Source organism: Zalophus californianus, chromosome 15 (genome assembly GCF_009762305.2).
Source record: "Zalophus californianus isolate mZalCal1 chromosome 15, mZalCal1.pri.v2, whole genome shotgun sequence".
Classification (NCBI taxonomy): domain Eukaryota; kingdom Metazoa; phylum Chordata; class Mammalia; order Carnivora; family Otariidae; genus Zalophus; species Zalophus californianus.
The window spans coordinates 88,174,340-88,193,790 of record NC_045609.1 but is presented as its reverse complement, the minus strand read 5'-3'; the positions used below and the strand labels follow the sequence as shown (position 1 = coordinate 88,193,790).

At 59.9% G+C, this 19,451-nt stretch overlaps 1 protein-coding gene across 5 annotated transcripts in view; it reads right to left on the bottom strand.

The window, feature by feature from the left end:
• The window catches only part of INPP5A (inositol polyphosphate-5-phosphatase A), a 174,174-nt gene that overhangs the window by 16,111 nt on the left and 138,612 nt on the right, over window positions 1-19,451 (bottom strand). For all 5 annotated transcript variants that reach the window (XM_027591301.2, XM_027591310.2, XM_027591322.1 and 2 more), the window contains exons 9-11: window positions 18,783-18,867; window positions 5,237-5,332; window positions 5,036-5,110 (exon numbers count right to left, since the gene is read on the bottom strand). In XM_027591301.2, the coding sequence (XP_027447102.1) occupies window positions 5,036-5,110; window positions 5,237-5,332; window positions 18,783-18,867 (256 nt within the window). The remainder of the gene's footprint in view (window positions 1-5,035; window positions 5,111-5,236; window positions 5,333-18,782; window positions 18,868-19,451) is intronic.

Genomic DNA, 19,451 nt, shown 5'->3' with positions numbered 1-19,451 from the left:
AGGGCGCACTCTCCATATGTTGGGCTTTGGACTACAAGCTCGCCTCCCGTGGATCTTCATTTGGGGGACAGTAAACGTGGTGCCTGCCCTCCATCTGATTGCCCCCCGGATACAAGAAATGCAGGCAAGGGGCCAGGCACTTAGGTACAAATACTCCAATTGTAATCCCGAAAGCTGCGAGGTGCTAGGACTTAATTCTCTTCCTTACACTTTGAAGGAAACCTGGGAATAACCTAGGCCCCAACCTCATGACAGCTGCAGCGTGCCTCCCGGAGCCTCGGCCAGAGAGGACGCTCCCTGCCCCTCGGGCACCCCTCCTGCGGGTGGACGGCCGCAGTCTCTTCTGTGTGGCTCACTTGCACCTGACCCTCCTCTGTCCCCAGCAGCCTGTGAGCCCCATGGGGGCATCTGTGTCCATTCTGCACCCAGAACGGGGCCTGGCTCCGAGGAGCACCCACTTAGTAGCCCCAGGACTTTGACAGAAATCCAAACAAAGTTTCTAAAGTTCCCTCAGGAAAAGAGACGCTGCCTGTGCCCAGATTCCTCCTGTGAAAGGGGTTCTTTTCTCCTCACTGCGGGCGGCTACCTGATGCCGCCCACACCCCCATGCTCCCTAAACGAGACACCACTGCCTCCTGGCTGTGGGCCAAACCCTCAGCTGCTTCTCAAACTCTGCAAGAGGACGGAGGACCCACCATCCTTGGTGGCCAGGGTTTGTTCACACATGTGCACATGTGTGTTCTGCTGTGTTGATACATTTCTGACCACGAGGATGCTGACCACCTTCACTCCACTGTGTATCTGACCCCACGGGGCAATGGTGGGGGGGTTCCCAGGTCGCCACAATCAGCCCTGGGGCACTGAGAGGGACTGGAGGGGGACGTGATGGCGCAGTGTGACGCTGGCTCTGTGTGTGTGTGCGCACGCGCACGTGCACACCTGCGTGTGGGTGCCTGGGTGCACATGAGCACATGCGTGTGAGCGCATGGCTTTCAATGGTCACCTACTGAACATTCCTCTGTTTTGTGCAGCCTCAGAAAGGGACCCTGTTAGTCTTCCCGGGCCCCGCACCACCTCAGTGGCCAGAACCTGCCCGGAGAGCATCCACACGGGTGCATCCCCGTGATGTGGTTTTGGAACATAGGTGAGGTTTGGTGGGGTCCTGAACCACTCATCACAGATGCCACGGCCCGGGGTCTGCAGCGCCCACATACACTTCAGCAAGTGCGGCCTTGCAGGAGGAAGGAAGGAGCTATCGGCGTGGCTCCGAGCAGGAGGGCCTGAGGACAGCCTGTCAGACCAGCCGCCCTGGTCCCGAACAGCAGCTGCACCTGGGGAGGGAGCCACTTGGACCCCACCACGTTTCACCACATTTCTACTTGCTAAGCGTGTAAAGGGAAATTAAAGCAAATAAACATCTGGTTTGGAATGGGTTTGAATCTTCCAGCTACTAAGACAGTAACAGAGCCACTTTGGGGAGGACCCAGACGTCCAGGGTAGGGTCTCTGTCCGCAAGGGCCGCCCTCCCGAGCTTGTCCTGCTGCCCACACCGCAGCCCACATTCACACGGCCCCAAGCCCCTGTCCGGAAATGGACGCTTCTCAGGTGGCACTGCCTGGAAACACATCCACACACACCCCAAGCTGGGCCATCTGGTCGCAGGCTGGGCGGCCAGCATGCTGGACCCCCCCCCTCACTGTGGGACCAGGAGGGGACAGCACCCTGGGCTCCATGAGAGCCGTGGGGGTGTGTGTGGGGGGGGCAGTGCGGCCCCTGGGGCCAACACCAGCTGTGAGAGAGGTTCCTGATTAGAAATTATGTTGCATTTCTGTTGAAATGATAATTTGTTTCTCTTTGAGATTTTTCAGAAACATGATAACCAATTTCACATGTATCTTAAACATTCTTTTTGATTACAAAGTGAAAAACAGCGCGGGCGTGTGTAGACAATGATAAAGCAGCCTGGCTGATCATACGTATCTGTCAGAAGCTGTCCCAGCCGCACAAATTCCACTGTTACTGCAGAGACACCACGCTGATAAAGAAAAAAGAGCCCGGAAAATCAATGCGCCTTGAGCTAGAGCAGTTGCTAAACACACAGAAAACATCTCTATCCAACAGGCCGAGCGCTGTGAAGATTCCCAAGCCCTGCCCTGGGACAGCCAAGGAAAATTTAATCTCTCCAAATCCTCACCAGGGCACTCCATCCTGCCGCCCTGACAGCCACACTTATAATTAATTATACAATTTCGATGGGAATATCGACTAAACAAAGCTATAAATCATAGAAAAAGTCAATAGGCATGGACACATTCAATCATGTCCCGGCCAATGATTACTACTCTTAAAATACAATAATTATTTCCAGAAGCCAGCTTGAATTAAATTTCTGTCAGACGGGTACAAGACCGGTGCTTGATGAAGGGTGCGATGGATTTTGGGGCTGCGTCCGGCACAGGCACATCCATCCTGTGGATGGGTTGTTTGTTCCAGTGGCCGTGGGGCTGTGTGCCTCCCCACCGGGGTGCGATGGCTCGTCAGACCATTTATCTTGTCCCCGTGGCTGGTCTGGACGACCCCGCTTCCTGTGTGTGATGGACGTGGAGGCGGCCCGGGGCACGGAGCGCGCACACCAGTGTGACCCTGCGGGGCATTTCTGAAGGCACCGAGCGCCTGGGACCCTCAGCAGCAGCAGGATGGTCTGGAGAAGCCCCGGCAGACCCCTGGGGAAGGCGCCGGGCCGGGCGCGACTCTCTCCATCTGAGATTCCGGACACACACGACAAAGGGGCACGTGGGTCTTTCCAAAACAGCCACGTGGAAATCTACTCTGTAACTCTGTACTGCGTTTTTTCATCTCTGCATAAAATACAAACATTCTCCTGAATATTCAAACTTCCCTCTGTCTTAAAAAATTTCATATGCTAGATAAACACAGAGATAAAAACTGTTATGTCCAATGGCGACAACACTTGTTATTTCTGATGGTGGTAACACATGCTTTGTCCAGACACTACCAGAGAAAGACAGTGACCGTGGATCCGTGTGCGCTGGCTCCCCGTTTCCAGGACACACAACTTCTCCCTGGCTGCCCTATGCCGCCCTGGCTCAGACCCCACAGCGTACCCTGCTCACCCATGTCCTGCTCCTTCCGGAACATTCCAGGCCCTGGCTGCCCCAGTGCCACTCCGTCTGCTGTTCTCCCGCTTTGTTACCGCCCTGGAGGCCTCACTGTCCCCCCGCGTCAGGGGGCTGCCTCTGTATCAGGGGCCCAGAGAGCCCACCCTGCCTCCAAGCTCAGAGAGTCATGCAGCTGCCCAGAGAGTCTCCTGGGTACGTCCCCTGCAGCCGGTGCCCCCCAACAGTCCTGTCCCCAAAGCTACCCCTCGGGGTTGCCTGTGCCCCGAGTGCTCAGGCCCTGAAATCACCGGGTTGCTGCACACTTTGGCGTGGCTGGCGGGTAGGACAGGTCCTCACCCTGGTGCCTCCCGCCTAGGGGAGTGGACTGGGCATAAGTGTCTGCAAGCTGAGCTGGGCACTGCAGGGGACATAGGAGGACAGTCAATCTCGCCAGGGCCTGAGGCCCCCTGAGGAAGTGAGATATGAACTGGCCAGGGCCAAAGGGCACAGTGCCCACTGGGACAGGCCGGTGGGAAGGGCAGGTAAGGATCAGAGCATTTGCTGGGGCAAAAGTAAACCCAGTGCCTGAATGGGGGGGGGGGGGGGCGGGCAGAGAGAGCCAAGCAGCGAATGAGGCTCAGAGACCAGAGCAGGCTCCTGGCCCACGTGAGTGAGCAGGCCCCAGGCTCACCTGAGATCCGTGGGAAGTGGCTAAGGCCTGGAGCTGAGGCCTGACCCTCTGTACACGAGACAAGCCCCCGGCTGGGCCCCAGGCTCGGGGTACGCTGATGGGGCTGTTGCAGCAAGTAAGAGGCAGTGGCTCCGGGGTAGTGGGCACCGCCTCGGGGAAGGACACAGGGATGGAGGGAGGAGTGGGTGCAGGGATGGAGGCAGGACTGCAGTTCCTGGCCAGCGGTGTGAAGGAGGGACACGGGACCGACAGTCTGCTGCCTGGTGGGACCGTGCTGTCTCCCAGCACTGACACACGCCAGCGTCCATCTGCACACAGACCGGAGCGACCCTCCCACACACGGGTGGGAAGCTGAGGCACAGCTGTAGAGCACTCAGCATGGCCGGGGCCTGAGGGCAGGGGTGACAAGACCAAGCTGGGGCTCCCAGATGCAGAGAGGTGAGCACAGGGATCGAGGGGGTGGGGCATGACGTCCAGGCTTTGGAATAAAGTATCTTCGAGGTGGGTGACAAGGGTTTTGGTGGCGCAGAGGCCAGACTGCAGGGCATGGGGGCACGGGGAGATGAAAAGGGGGACAGCTATGCACAGAGCCCCCCAGAGCAGGGGTGGGCGGCAGGGAGAGCAGACAGGCTGGAGGGCGGCAGGCAGCAGTGGTACTCAGGTGTCCTCATCTGCCGGGGCACCCGCCCTTAGGGGAGCCTCACACTTCCGGCACGCGCCATCCAGGACCTGCCTCTGCACACTGCACCCCGGGGGCCGTGGGGTCAGGGGCCGCCCCCTCGTAGAATGGGGCTGTCCAGAGTGGGGCTACCACACACGAACTGCTCACCCACCAGTACTCTGTGACCGCACAACGGGACACCCCAGAAACACACTAAAGCAGGCCCGAATCACTTGGCGGGTCTGGCTGCCCCATGCTGCGTCTCTGGATTCTCAAGGGTGGGCGGTGGTTTCAAAGCAGAGGAGTGGCTCCCGCAGGACCAGGTCTCAACCAACACGTACTGCACTCTGCACACACGCACGTGTGCACACACGCAGCCGCGGGAAGGCCTGGTCAGACGTGCACACGGAGCCCAGGCCTGTGTTGGCCGCCCTGAGCACCTAGGGCATGAGCATCCCACCTCCCACGTGGAGGGTCTCCAGACCCAGGGCGGGGACTGTCCCAGCTGCAGGTGCACAGTCTCGGGGGCCCAGGAACCCAGGGGCATCTGGAGGCAGCGCTCACCGCAGTGCCGTTGTTGTCACGGAAAACCTCCTGGTTGAAATAGTCGAAGAGTTTCTTCTCCAGCTGAAGCATAACCTGCAGTGGTAGAGGACGTCAGTGCAGGAGGAGCAGGGCCACGCCTGAGCAGTCCCTGCGCCCCCCAGCTCCAAATGGCCACAGTGGCCTGCCGCGGGCGCGGCCCTCAGCTCGGGGTGCGCTTACCTTCCGGTCATTGTCCGACTCACGAAATATCAGCTTCACGACTTCATTGGTGTCGGCGGCACGGACGGTCTGCATCGTGGCCTTTGTGCAGAGGGTCTGGGAGAGACACAGAGGGGCCTCAGTCCCACGAGAGGGGCCCACAGCCCGTCTCCTCAGCGCGATCAGCACACTTCCTGGCCTCTCTCCCTGACCCCATCCTTTCCAGCCCCCCCACGTAAAGGGACCGCGGACCCGCCCGCATGGCAGCGGGAGCGTGACGGGCACCCCGTCCAAGGGCAGGCCTGTCGGCAAGCGCCGCACACCTGGCGCGGGCCCTGGCCTCCCTGTCCGCCTCGGCTCCCGGGAGCTGCCCACAGCTGGCTCGGCTCGGACCCTGCAAGGTCTGCTGGGGCTTCACTGAAGACAGCCCTGGGCAGGGGAGGGGCGGGGGACTCAACGGCCGTCTTGTGCTGTCCCCGTGGCAGGCTGGGGACACACACTGCCACGAGATCTGCCCCACGGGCAGCAGGACAAGACAGGGAAGGCAACAGCAGGGAGAACAGAGGCCACGCTGGGTTCGGGGCAGAGACTGGCCAGCTGAGGGAGGGAACAGCTGAGCAGGCAGGGAGAGGGACAAGGGGGCAGGGTCAGCCCCACAGCCACAGGGCACAGCCCGGGGCATGGCAAGCAGGCCACCGTCTGACGGACTACCAACTAAATTACGTCTAGGTTTGTTGAGAAAATTCCTCCCGTCGAAACTGCGTGTGAGGCGGGAAAGGCTGGAGCGGGTGCCAACGGGTGGCTCCCTAACGGCAGGACGACACTGGAGACCCAGGGCAGCAAGCCGGCTCCTGGGGCCCTGGGCCATCAGGGCTACTGAGGAACGTACGTAACAAAGGAAGTGCAAGGGACTTGTCCTTGTTCAGAAGGAGAGCAGCACAGAGAGAAGGCAGACTGGACGCGGGAAGCGGGGGCCCCCACCCCCTGCCACTGACATTGCTCTTTCCTTAGGGAAAGGTCACATGGGACCAGGGTCCATGCACACAAAATGTCCAGAAAGGGCACGCGGAGGCTGCCTGGGACTGAGACCGGTGTGTAAACCAAACCTCAATGGAGCTATTCTTTAAAAATGACTAGATGAGTTTTATTAAAAAAAAAAAGAGAGAGAGAGAGAGACCACCGCAAGAAAACAACTAATTTTGACTCCTGGGCCCTTGTGAAGTTGTGAGAAGCCCTTCACCCAGGGGAGAGTGGAAGAGCAGGCCCGGGTTGGGCGGGGAACCCTCCTGAGCAGGGACCCTTTGGGATGAGCCGAAAGCCCCTCCAGAGCCCAGGGCAGACCCCTTCCAGGTACGCGGGGCGGGGGGGGGGGGGGGGGGGGGGGGGGCAGGCATGCACACGGCCCAGCGTGGGGCAGGGGAGGCAGCGGCCGCCGTCCCCACAGCATCCTCCAGGACAGGCCATTGACATTCAGAGCACAGATGAGTTAAGCAGGTCAAGCCCCCAAAGTGGCTTTTGGACTCATGTGTCACAAATCAGTCTGGCCGCCTTCAAGCAGCAGGGATTAGAACAAGCGCAGGAACAATCCGGAGCAGAGCGCTGCCACCCTGCCCACCCCTGCGTCCCGAGGAGGTCCAGCTCCATCCAGATGCTAATGCGCTTAAGTGGCTTAAGTGCTTCCTTGAATGGGGGAGGGCTCCACAGGCTGAGGGCCATTGTAGCCACCCCAGGATGCGATTCAGGAAATTCTTGGTTCTTCTCCCAAAGGCATCTGCTAGAAACTTTTTAAAAAATTGCTTTATTTAGCCATTTCGGGCGGGTTCCCAAAGGATAAACATCTGATCAGCCCGGGCGCTAGGAGAGGGGCCGGCGCTTTCTCCGCACCCTCCCACGGAGCCACCTCATTCACCAGGTTGTCAAGAAGTGATCAGGCCCCGGCCAGCCTGGCCTCGGCCTCCTCTCCGCTTTCAATCCGCAGTCATGACCAGCCATGCAGAAACCTGCAGGCCGGGGCCTTTCCGCTCGCCTACTTACGGAAGGGGTTTTTCTTTTGAAAGGAGAAAAAAATAATACCCAAAATGCTATTTTTTAAGAGCTACCTAAGATTTATTTCATTATCAGCAGCCACACGAAGGGACAGCAGACAGGACAGCCCCGCACTTTGTCTTCTCGGCACTCGGAGTCTCACGGGACCACTGTCCCCAAGGCTGTCCACCTGTTGTGTGGATAATGAAATTCTTGGGTTTCTTCTCAGTCCGGGTAAGTTCTGAAGCAGGGCTGCTGGACAGGGCACCCCCAGGGCCCTGGGCTGGGTTCGGGCTGGGTTCGTGTAACTGGGCTGTAAACCCCAGTTTACAGGCAGCCTGACACAGCCTGCGTGCCTTGCCCATCCAGGAGCTAAGTCTGTCCCAAGCACTCCCACTCAACTGCTACCATGCTCCCCCATGGTACAAAACTCGACCGAGGATGCCAGCACCCCTGGACCCTTCCAGCCGGGCCTTCAAGATGCAGTCTTGCAGAATCCACTCCATATCCTCTGCTGCAGACATAAAGGCCCCGTGGTCCATGGCAGCATGGAGGGTGAGCGGGTGGAGCTCAGGCCCCACTGCAGAGCATGCACTGGTCTGACCGGCACCTACCACGTGCATGACAGAGCTCCAGGCTCTTGGTTTCCCAGGAATGCCAGCTGGCTGGATCGGAGAGGTCAGGAAAGTCCAGAGTTTGAGTCTCCTTCTGGCCTTACTGAACAAAGCCTGATTTGGGGGCAGCTAGGTCTGTTAGGAAGTATGTCCCCAAGTTCCATGCGGTATGTTTTAGTCTGTGTTGGTGAGAGGCACATAGAGCAAAAACATTTGAACATAAATTTGAAAAGTTCCATCAGGAACAGGAATTAGGTAAGGCAGCTTTACAGAGGTTGGAAAGTCTCCTTGTTTAAACTGCTTAGTTTCTACACCATACGTGAAAAAGCCACAGCTGTTGTGCTGCATACCCACTCCAGAGGCGGCAGGACACACGCCTCCATCTGTGTCCAAAATGTGGTCTCTGAGCAGGTTTCCCGCAGTTTGCCGTGAGCTCAGCCGGCCGAGGCAGACTCTCAGCCAAAGTTTCCAAAGGATCAGCTCAGCCCCGGGCGGGCAGGTGGCCTCTGCATATGCCAGGACTGGGGGGCTGTGAGCCGGTCAGTGCAGAGCTGGCGGTCAAGGGTGTCAGGGTGAGACCATGAGGTCCCTGTAACAGAGGGTTCCCGGAAGAAGAACTGGACAGTGAATGTGAAGCAGACATGTGGGGGCTCCAGGGACAGGCAGTCAGGGAGCTGGCGAGGGGCTGAGGGGTGCCTGGGTGCGGTGTCTTCAGTGTGGGGACTGTGGTGGGGAGCAGATGGACAGACGGCAGACAGGACACGGGCCGTGCTGGGGAGGCAGTCTCTGGAAGCGGGCCCGGGCCACAGGATGTGGACAGTGGAGGGGATGCATGCACCAGTGCAGGTGTGAGTCCAGAGGCCTGGAGGGCCCTTCCCTTCTCGGGGGCACGCCTTTCCCTCCCCCTGCTTCCCTCCACCCCAGGAAACGCAGGAAGTTGATGTATATATTGGAAGCGGATTTCCAATTTAAAATTGTCTGCTGAACAGGAATGGGGAGTCCTGCCTCTGTCCACAAGGCCCCTGTGGGCTGGGAACCTGCATTTGGTTGCACTCTCCCCCAGAGTCAGGAGAAGTCCCCATGGGAGCAGGCAGGGGTCTGGTCTCCCTCAGGCCTGGAAGAAGCCCACCCCCCAGGCCCGCGATGCACATCACTCTGCACATTCGGATGCACTCGGGGTCATGGCATGGGGCAGGATTGTTCCGGAATGCAGTGAGGGCCGAGTTGGGGCAAGCCTGGGGTCAGCAGGCTCCTCATTGGGGTCCGTGACATCCCATCCCCAGAGCCTGTGCGAGAACCACAGAGGCCACAGTGGCCGCAGAAGCCGAGCTAAGCTCCTGGGAACGTGGGTCCTCATGCCAGGAAAGGGCCCTTTCTGCTCCCGTGACTTCCTCTGACCGCCCACACGTCCTGGATCCCGGCAGTCCACACATCCTGTCTCTGTGCTTTGACGCAAAATCACCTGTTTGTTGGTGGAGCCATGAACCCCCTTCCTGCAACTGAGCCCCCCTGTCAGTGATGGCCGGGTCCCCACTGAGGGCCACAGGCACCCAGAAGGTTCTCAGCAGACGGTCTGCATGACTTGACCTCCAGAAGCATTCTGAGGAGGCCCCACTCCTCTGGGAACAGGATCAGAAGGTCCCGGAAGAAGGTGCCCTCCTGCCCAGAGCACAAGGGGCAGCCAGGGACACACACGCAAACTCCATCCCTGCGGCCTCCTGACCTGACCACTGGCCCCAGCAAAACCCGTCCCAAATCGGCACAAGGGGGAAGGCCGGCACCTCGAGGACGCCAGGCGCTCCTTGTCTGGCCCGGAGCAGAGTTTTCCAGAGGGGTGAGCGGGGCCATTGTCTCGGGGTCGTTGTCCCTCCCCCATGGCTGCACAAAGAGGTGGGGCAAGGTCCAATCCCGACTCTAGTCAGCGATGAAAACCAGCCGGGCCAGACGTCCACAGACTGTTTAACGTGCAGGGAGCGGACAACGGTGCCAGGGCTGGGATGTCCTCAGCAGAGCCACTCAGGGCTACATTAAACAGAACAGAAACGAGCCCCAAAGCCAGCCTGGGCCCCGCGTCCAGACACAGTGCAGGCAGTTTCGAGGAAAACACTGGAGTGAATTCTTAAGGAATTAAGAATTAAGAACTTCTGCAGCCGCGGGAATGGACTTTTCTTTGTTTTCAAACCGAGACCACTGAGGGAGGCACACGGGGACCCTGGAGGGCCTCACAAGGCCCCCGCGGCCTGGGGCAGCACCCGGACACACGGACACCCTCACCTGATCTCTCCCACCAGGCCGCCTGTGATCGCAGCTCTGGAGCTGAGCCAACCCCGGGCTTCAGCCGTCCGCGTGCCCCATGCTCCCAGACAGGAACAACCCCACTGGGAGAAGGTGTTCGGTTGCGAAGCAGAGTGTGCTTTTGGCGTGTTCCAGACATCAACACTCACGGAGGAAAGGAGGAGGGAGGAAGCTTCTCTTCACTCCCTGGCCCACGAGTGCTTCAGGCGACCAAGCGAAGGAGGGCCCAAGGAGTTCAGAGGAGAACGGAGAAAGCAGGAGGCACGCAGGCAGAGAAGTCTTGAGCCCTGCCCCTTGCCGCGGGCCCAGGGACCCCGGAGGGTGTGCCCCTCCTGACTCCGGGCCCGGCCTCCGTGAACTGGTGGGTGGGCTTGGAGACACAGTTCCCCCATCGTTCACGCCTTTCCCAGGGAGCAGGACCCTGCTGCAGGCTTTCATCCCCTGACAGCTCCGCAGAACAACATGCAGGCCCTCTGAGGGCGTGAAATCGGAAACAAAGGCGCCTCCAGCCTAATTTCAGCCACAGATGCTCGCGGGGCCGACTCTGGAAAGGCCGGCAGGAAGAGCTTGCAGAAGAAATGGCCCTTAAGTCTCCAGCTTTAAACAGAGGTGCCAAGGAAGTGGTGAGCCCAGCAGAGGGCCCAAGGGCATCGGGACTCTCAGGGATGGAGAAGGACCAGAGCCATCGACCCCCAGGCCTGGGGGCACAGCCCCACTGCTTCCCAGGACCAGCCGTGGGACCCTGTGCCACCCTCCCAGGACCTTCCTGACAAACCGCGACAGCACAGTGGCAACAGTGTGGTGCTGGGGGTGCCCCTGGAGGAAAGTGACGTGGCCAGTCCGCGGCGGGCTGTTCAGGGAGGCGTCTGGGGCTCAGGGAGGGGCTGCAGACACCTTCGGAAGCAGTGAGGTCAGCACTCCGGCCATAGCAGAGCAGGGGGTGGGGGGTTGGGGCCACTGTGATGAGCCGGCCCAGGCCGTCCAAGAGGAGAGCGGAGCCACCGCGGAGCGCAGGCCAGGGGTCTGGATGAGCCGGGAGATGGGCAGGTGCCCTGCGCGGCCGTCTTGGGTGGCCCCGAGCTCTATGTGCTCACGTGGACTTTCCTCCCAGGCAACAGCGGTCTCTGCCCCGTCTGAGGGCAGGTCCCAGGTGCAAGGCCAGGCGCCATGCACCTGCTGCGAGCAGCGGCTTTTTGATGGACCAGAGACTCTGACACAGCGTGCAGCGCAGCTCCTTTCCCCCACCTTCACCCAGGCCCAGTGGGCGATTCTGTGGCCTTACCACGGGGTCTGTGGTGTTGGAACCACATCAGCTACGGGGTTAGAGCAAGCACCCCATGCACACAACACGTGGACACGCATCCCCAGGCACACACAGCGCCTGAGACGCACAGAGGGGTGTGACAGCAGGGGAGGGTGGCGGGCCTGGTGGCTGCAAACAGGAGTGGCCCGGTGGTGACCCCCTTGGTTTTGGGGGTCAGGCTGGTCTGCACTGACACACAGAACGGTCCCAGCCAGAGGGCCTGAGGGCCGAGCAGGGCAGCTTCCACCAGAGAGCATCTCGAGGTCTTGTCCTCTCTCTGGAAAGGGGCACTGCCTCCAGCAGGAACGGTCCCCAGTGGTCACCCGTCCCCTTTATGCTGACTTCCCAAAGACCCTTCCCATGAGCTCTGGCTCTTTCCAAGGTTTTCCCACCAAACCCCTGCACTCTCAGGAGGAAAGAGGCCTATTAATAAGTGTTGGGGAACCACCACCTCTGAGGACCCCAAAGTGCTGACACCATGGGAGTGAGGGCCCTGGCCAATGCAGCAGGGGGACATGGGAAGCCGTGAGCGGGTCCTGAGGAGGCGCTGTTACGAGAGTTAGGTCAGCCGCCAAGGCACCTTCCCCCTCTGTTTCAGACTGTGCACTGTTCATCCAGAACAACAACAAGCCATAAAGACCCTTTCATCTCTCCCAGGACAGCTCCGCGGACTCCCTACCAGCCGGGCCACAAGGACGGGTGCTGATGGAGCTCGGGTGCGCTGGGCAAAGCCCAACGGTGGTTGTGAGCCCACACAGGACCACGCAGCCGGCATTCCAGAAGGAAGCTGCGTGTGCTCTTCTCAGACTGGTGTCCAACAGGTCTGTGCACACCCGCAGCTCAGGCCAGGGACGAGGCCCTGGCCAGGGACACTGGACACGCTCTTGGTTTGGTCTCTTGAGAACACCCGGGCTTCCATGGACACGCCAGGGCTCCGACCTGGGAGGCCTGGGGGGCAGGGGCACTTCTTCCCACCAGGAGCGTAGGCCACAGAGAGGGAACCTGCCCACCGGCTTTGGCACCCCGCTGCAGTCCTAAAATCCCCATGAGCTGCGCTGACGCCAAGAGTGGGCATGAACTAGCAGGACACACAGAAAAAAGCATCACAGATTGGTGAGCACAGACCTGACCATGAATCAGCAAATCAAGGTCCCACATTAGGGGACCTTTTTTCTATAATTATGGGAATAATTATTTTGACATCAATCTACCAATTGGAAAAACAAACTAATGTTTGTAAGGCAAACTTTCTGGGAGGAAATACCCTAGTGGCACGCCTGGGGGGCTCAGTCATTAGGCGTCTGCCTTCGGCTCAGGTCATGGTCCCAGGGTCCCGGGATCCAGCCCCGCATCGGGCTCCCTGCTCCGCAGGGAGCCTGCTTCTCCCTCTGTCCCTCCCCTGCCTGTGTTTCCTCTCTCACTGTGTCTCTCTGTCAAATAAATAAATAAAATCTTGAAAAAAAATACCCTAAATATGAAACCCAGAATCGTCATAATTAAGTATAACGTCATAATTAAGTATAACGTCATAGTTTGCTTTAGTTTGATGCCACAAGCTCTATCTCAAAACAGACCACATAAAGGTTTCTTTTTTTTCTGAAACAGTAATTAAATGAATTTAATGATTTATATGAGTAAATCTGTTGTTTTAAAGTAAGACTCTTAAAAAGCCACACAATAAGCCAACGCACTGCGCATGAGCCCCCCCACTCCCCACTCAGCCACTGCGGAGACAAGTGGCGTCCGGAGCAAGGAGGCGGCCTGGACACGCAGCCCCGTCTGCACCGGCTCCCAGTTCAGAAGAGAAACCTTCTTGACCACCAGCATCTACTCGTGGCAAGAGGATGGAGCTTCTGCACACCTAAACCCACACCACCTGAGGCCGCTCCGGGCTGTGACCGCTCCATGCCCAACGAGGCTTTCTCCGGGTGCCTCTCGGGACTTGAGACGTGGGCTGGGGCATCCCTTCCCTCTGTCCGTGGATGCCAGGCTACCCAGAGCTCCTGGGCTGCTCATACCCACCACTCCCACCACAGCATGGGCAGAAACACCAACTCGCTGCTGGGGGCTGACGGGGGGCTGACGGGGGCTGACGGGGGGCTGACGGGGGCTGCTGGGGGCTGACAGGGGGCTGACGGGGGCTGACAGGCCTGAGGGGGGCTGCTGGGGGCTGACAGGGGCACTGACGGGGGGCTGACGGGGGGCTGACAGGGGCCTGCGTGCACCTTGTCCGTGGCAGTGTCTGGGGCGTGGCTGGGCTTGGTACCAACGAGCTAGCTGGAGAGAATGCCCACAAGCGCTTCCTCCTGCTCTCGGTGTCGGCACGGCGACCTTCCTGGCTGCCGGATCTTGGAGGGCCTCCAGAGGGTTGGCACAGGCCGTGACAGGGCAATGCCCCCTCCAGGCCGAGTGGGAGCGCCTTCTCCAGGACGTGGGAGCACCTGAGGGAAGGAGGCTGGCGGCAGCGAAGTCTGCGGTCTGGGGACGGGGCTCTGGGCACTGGGGAGCTGGCCGCACCCCTGCTGCTGGCTGGGGTCTTCGGCGGTTTCGGGATGCAGTGGGCTGGCTCTGCCGTGGGTCCTTCTGGCCCCTTCCAAGGCCAGCGCCGTCAGTGCTGGGGGCGCCTCTCCCAGACGGGCCTCACAGGACCCATGTTCTGACAGGCCCACCTGGCACCTGAGTGCACGCGCACACGTCACTCACTGACAACTGGTTTTGAAACGGCCGCCAGCCTCCAGAAGCACATGCGTCAGCATTGCTGTCAGGGATGAAGGACGGCAGGTGGGCGCGGCCGGGCAGAGACGGGAGCGCCTGGCACCGCTGTCGCCCTTTGTCACTGAGGCCAGCTGAGCGCCCCAGCTGCTCGCAGCCACCGCACAAGGCGTAAAACATACCCTCCGCGTGGTCCCGCCCGCAGGGCCGAGCCGGAGGCCGCGTTAATAATCCGCTTCGTGACGCGTGGCCCATCAGTCGGCACGTGACGACCCTGTCTAATGTGTGCTTTAATTATGGCTCCGGCGGCAGCGCCAAGTTTGCTCCCAGAACTGTCTTCTCAGTTCTGCTCTGCAAGCTCGCGGGCATCCGTGTGCGTCTGAAACAGGAGGCTGCCGGTTCCCAGGGGCCGGGGTCCTCTCCCTCTGCATCAGCGGGCCCTGCCCCCTCCCTGCTCACCGCGACAAGATCTCCCCATCCTGCTCGGGCCTGACTGACCCCCACCCGGGAGGCGCCTCCCCCCGCCCCCGGCCGCCGGACAGACAATCACAGCCTGTCCCTCACAGTGGCCGTAGCCGCAAGCCGCTCACTGGCCCCTCATTGTTTCAGAGGCAGATTGAGTTAACCTCTGATGACTCCCGCCAGTGTGCTCGCTGCCCCAGGTCCCGGGAGGCTGACCTTGCCGCTCCAGCTGGGGCATCAGCAAGCAAACCCAAAGCCGAGTCAGGCAGCGGCTTCTCAGGGGAGCGCTGCAAGGGAAGAGACCCGCCGGGCGGACGAAGCAACTGTGGTGTTTGCACAAGTCCCCGTCAGGCAGGAGGCGTGCTCCCATCACCCTCCTTAGGCCTTCCTACCACACGCAGACACGGCACTGTCCAGGGCATTCCTGGTCGGCAGCCACGCTGACCTCAGGCAATCTGAAAACCGCGTGTGCACTCCTCCTCCAGAACTCCAAGGGTCGAGGTCGGCACGGCTCTCTCCCCCCACCCCGGGACCTGGTCTGTGAGCACTGAGTGTAGGTGTCCACAAGCGGCTGTTCCAAGGGGGGTCACTGCTGAGGGCCATCTGCCTGTGCACCCGGGTGGAGAGGAGGGACAGTGCCAGGCCCAGGCCAGTGGTGGGCAGTGTGGGTCAAGCCCCACTGCTTCCTTCGGATCTGTGTCTTTCCTGGGCCATGGTGTGGTTTGGAAGGAGAGGTTGGGGACCCACTCACCTCCTCAGCACCACAGAGGGGCAGAGAGCACTCTGGGCCCCTGGTGGCGGATGCACAGAGGACGGCCTGCACTCATCCGGGACTCCTCCTCCTGGCTGCCCACACCCCAGTGCTGTCTGCCCCGTCCACACTGCCAATCTCACGGACGCCCCCAGACTACACTTGAGAACCGGACAAGACTCCACAGCTTTCTAGCCAGGCCTTGCCCACAGGAGACCCCAGCCCAAAACATGCCCTGCTGGCCTCTGGCTGATACTAAGGTCCACAGACACGGCTGCATCCCAAACAGGGCTCTCCTGCAAAAGGCAGGGGCTTCTGAGCACAGGGTCCCGGGAAGCAGACGCTCTGGAGGACACTGCTCTCAGGTTGCTGTTTTGACTCCCGGGGGGGGCAGGGAATGGACAGAAAGGCCCATCAGGAAAAGCAGACTCAAGTGTCCCACCTGCTAGGCAGACCCGGTCCCCACGGCTCTCCTGGCACCACGGGGGCCGTGCCCTGTGTTCACCCCAGGGCACCCAGCAGGCAGGCGGGAAACACCCACTGGACCGCTGAGGGAGAGACACCGGCTTGGAGTAGCCAGCTGGAAAGCGGCAACCAGAATCAGAGTCTCCAACCCAGCCACGGGCGTCTGTGAAGCAGAACCACCCTCGCAGCCTGCCGAAAACAAACCGCAGTTTGTGGTGCAGCAGAGCCTGACGACCCCCGGGACCCCATGGCCTTCCATCTAATAACACAGGGCAGCCTCCCACGAGGGCTCTGGAAACATCGCGACCGTCACAGGGCTGCCCCCGGCACAGTCCAGCTCAGAGGTGAGAAGCTCGGGAGGCGTCCCACGTGTGCACCTGCAGGTTGTGTCCCCGAGCCAGTGCGGCCGGGGTGCCCCAGGGGACGCCGAGATGCGCGAGGCTCAATGTGACGAGCGTCTCCACACAGGGGCCCTGAGGATGAGCGTTTCTAACAAGTTGCCGTGACACTGTCCCGACAGGAAGCCGTGCCTGATGATCCCGTCACAGGCTCACTAGACAATTTGGGAGACAATTAAAAGCAAAGTGAAGTGGGTCAGAGGCCTGGTTGAGAGCCTGGCCCTCAGGGTGGCGGGCCCTGAATCTGCATTTGCCAGGGCCGGACTCAGGGCGCCTGGGCTTCCTGAACACCTCTCCTCACCCATCTTCTTGAGGGCCCAACCACGGGCAGCTCAGACTGACTCTGACTCTCAGGGTTCCCACAAGATGTCTCTTGTTTTTACAGTTAAAACCCTTTTAAAAAAAGTGAAGCCAAGCCATTAGCAGATTCTGAGTTTCCAAAAGAGGTGCTTATGCGGTATTTTAAAATTTGGTAACTAAAGACAGCTTAACTGGCACCACTGAAATTAGTCACCAGTGAAAGAAATTTGTTCTTTTTCAGTTGAACTTATCTTCAGGTGAACGTTTGCCAAGAAGCGTGTTTACTGTTTAGCGTTCAGTCTTTTGAATGCAGGGGAGACGTGTCGCTCTGGTGTTATGGGCTGTCACGGGTTGAAGAGTCCCCCGCAAATTTGTGTCCACCCAGACCTCAGAATGGGACCTTATTCTGAAGTAGGGTCTTTGTAGACGTAATTAGTTGAGGACCTTGAGATGAAGCCAGGCTGGATTTCAGATGGGCCCCAAGGCAAGGGGACACAGCAAGGCCAGGGGGCTGGAGAGGCCACGTGATGACGATGAGCTGCTGAGAAGCATTTGCGCCGTTGCTGCCTTCTGTGACCTCCCACACCCTCCGTCTACACCGGGAGCCCTCTGTCTCCCCACTACGCGCCCTGGGCCCCCGTGCCTCCCCAGCACCACCACCGTGGGGCCTCCTAGCAGAGCACTCGGCAGGACCTGGACAGATACGTAGAAATGTTTAAGCTAGAACGTAGCGGTAATGTATTAACTGACCTCCTCAAAGGAGGGACCACAGAAACGCACATACTCTTCCCAGTACTTAAAACCGTACTTCGTGCCTGACGTCCCGCAGGTGGGAGGGGCAGACAACGCGGGAGCGGAGCTTCTCACCATCTGAGCTCTGCTAGTGCAGGTGGCCCCACCTCCCTGCGTCCCCTTGTCTCCTCGGCTGGCGGTGGGCCAGCTGATTGCCCCCGGTGGGGGATGGGGGCAGGACCCCGAGCTGCTGGGCCAGGGCCAGCCAGGTTGACCGAGGACGAGGCTGGGGCCCCCGCACAGTGCCCTGTGGGGTCCAGGAGGGGCAGGCATACGTGTGCTATTCCACTTCTCCTGAAAATCTGAATCCTATCCTAGAAATAGCATTTCAACAAGACCGACGAGCTCCTGGGCTCGCTGGAGGGCCTGGGATCTGATGGACTTGCCCCCCCAACCCCCCCGTGAGGAAAGGAAAACTAGCAGAACCAAGCGAAGGATCTCAAAATCCTGGCGGGATTCACTTGTCCGCCCGAAATGCTCGTGGCGGGGTGCCCCACGCTCTCCCAGCATGTGGCGTGTGACCACCCGTACGCCCCGTGAGCCCGCGCAGTGGGGTGCCATTGGATTCATTACATTATGAAAGAAGAGAATTTCCGTACATTACTCATGTCTGTCAGCCACAGGGAGCTATGGAATGATGGGCAGCCACCCCAGCTGACTATAAGGAACCGCTTCTGCAGAGGATGGACGATGGACGCTGACAGGAAGGTGATGGCTTGGACGGCCCCCAGGTCTCCACTGGGGTGTGCTGCACACCGGGCGTGGGCCGCCGGCATGCCTGTGCAGGAGTGGTGGCGGGGGCTGGGCTGGGCTCCCCTTTGCTGCAGCTGGTTTTGGGACTGCAGTCACTGCTGCAGGGGGCAGGGGTGCACCCTGGAGCCTCGGCCCTGAGCCAGAACCACAGACCCCCCTTCCCAGCCGCAGAGGTGATGCTCCGAGGTCACATGGCTGGGACGGGGCAGGGCCAAGGCTTTCCGTCTGCACCTGTTCTTAGCGGGGCATCCCGCCAGGGGCCCTGCAGGTGCACCCAGGAGACACACGGCCCCCAGGCCCCTGGGGATTGAGCAACAGCCACGAATTTTCAGTGAAAGACGGGTTTCCGGCACTCCCAATGAGGAAGCTGATGGAGCAGCCCCTCCAGCCACGTCTCCCCACCGGCTTGTCCACTTTTCAACAGCAGATGGCGGAACCTTCCCAGCAGGACATGGCGTCCCCATATGGGCAACGACCACTTGAGCAGCTGCAGAAGTCTGTGACACTCTGTCCGTTTCTATTTCCAGTAACAGCCCCCCTTTTGACAGGAAAACCTCCTTATTGGGAATATTTGCCTTAAATACAAGCCGTGAGAAGGACAGGGCTGAACTTGCCCGGAAGGGGCAGACCCTGACTCCGCAGCTTTGGTTAAAACCCCGACTACGGGCTCCCGATGAGGCTGGGCGCCGGTACCTACCTCCACCACGGACTTGGAGTCCAGCCGGAAGTTGAAATCACCAAACACAAAGTAGGACACGTTCTCGAATCGCTGGTCGATGATTCTGGGAGGAGAGAAGGGGACAACGTTATCTGCACGCCAATCAGCCTCCCTTCCACCACGTGCCCCTCACACGTGCCTTCCACGCACTCCCAAGCAGCCCAGTGACCATGCCGCACACCCACCAGACACGCACGGTTCTCTCCACGCTGACATGTGCATGCCACCAGGGTGTCCTAACAAGTGGGCCAGCGCGGCGTGGAAACCGCATCTGGTTTGGAGGTCCAGCCTGCACGTGAGAAGAACGAGGGCCGGGTAGGGGGCTCTCACAGGGGCACAGGGTCGGGACACCGGGGAAGGACCGCTGGCCAGGGCCTCTGCCGGGCGCCTCCACGACTCCTCCCAGGCGGGACGTACGCTTGAGCTTGCTCTGGAAGTGTTTACGTATCGGCCCCATTTCCATGTTTCAAAGGCATAAAAGCAGAGCAACTGCATCTTTTTTTTTTTTTTTTTTTAAACTGAGGCACCGCCTGCTTGGAAACATCTTTTCCACCTATTTTAAATTGACCACAATCCCTTTCCCATTTTTCTACTGAGACATGCACACACGGCAAGCGTGACAGCCTCCAGGTCAGCCAGCAGCCGCCT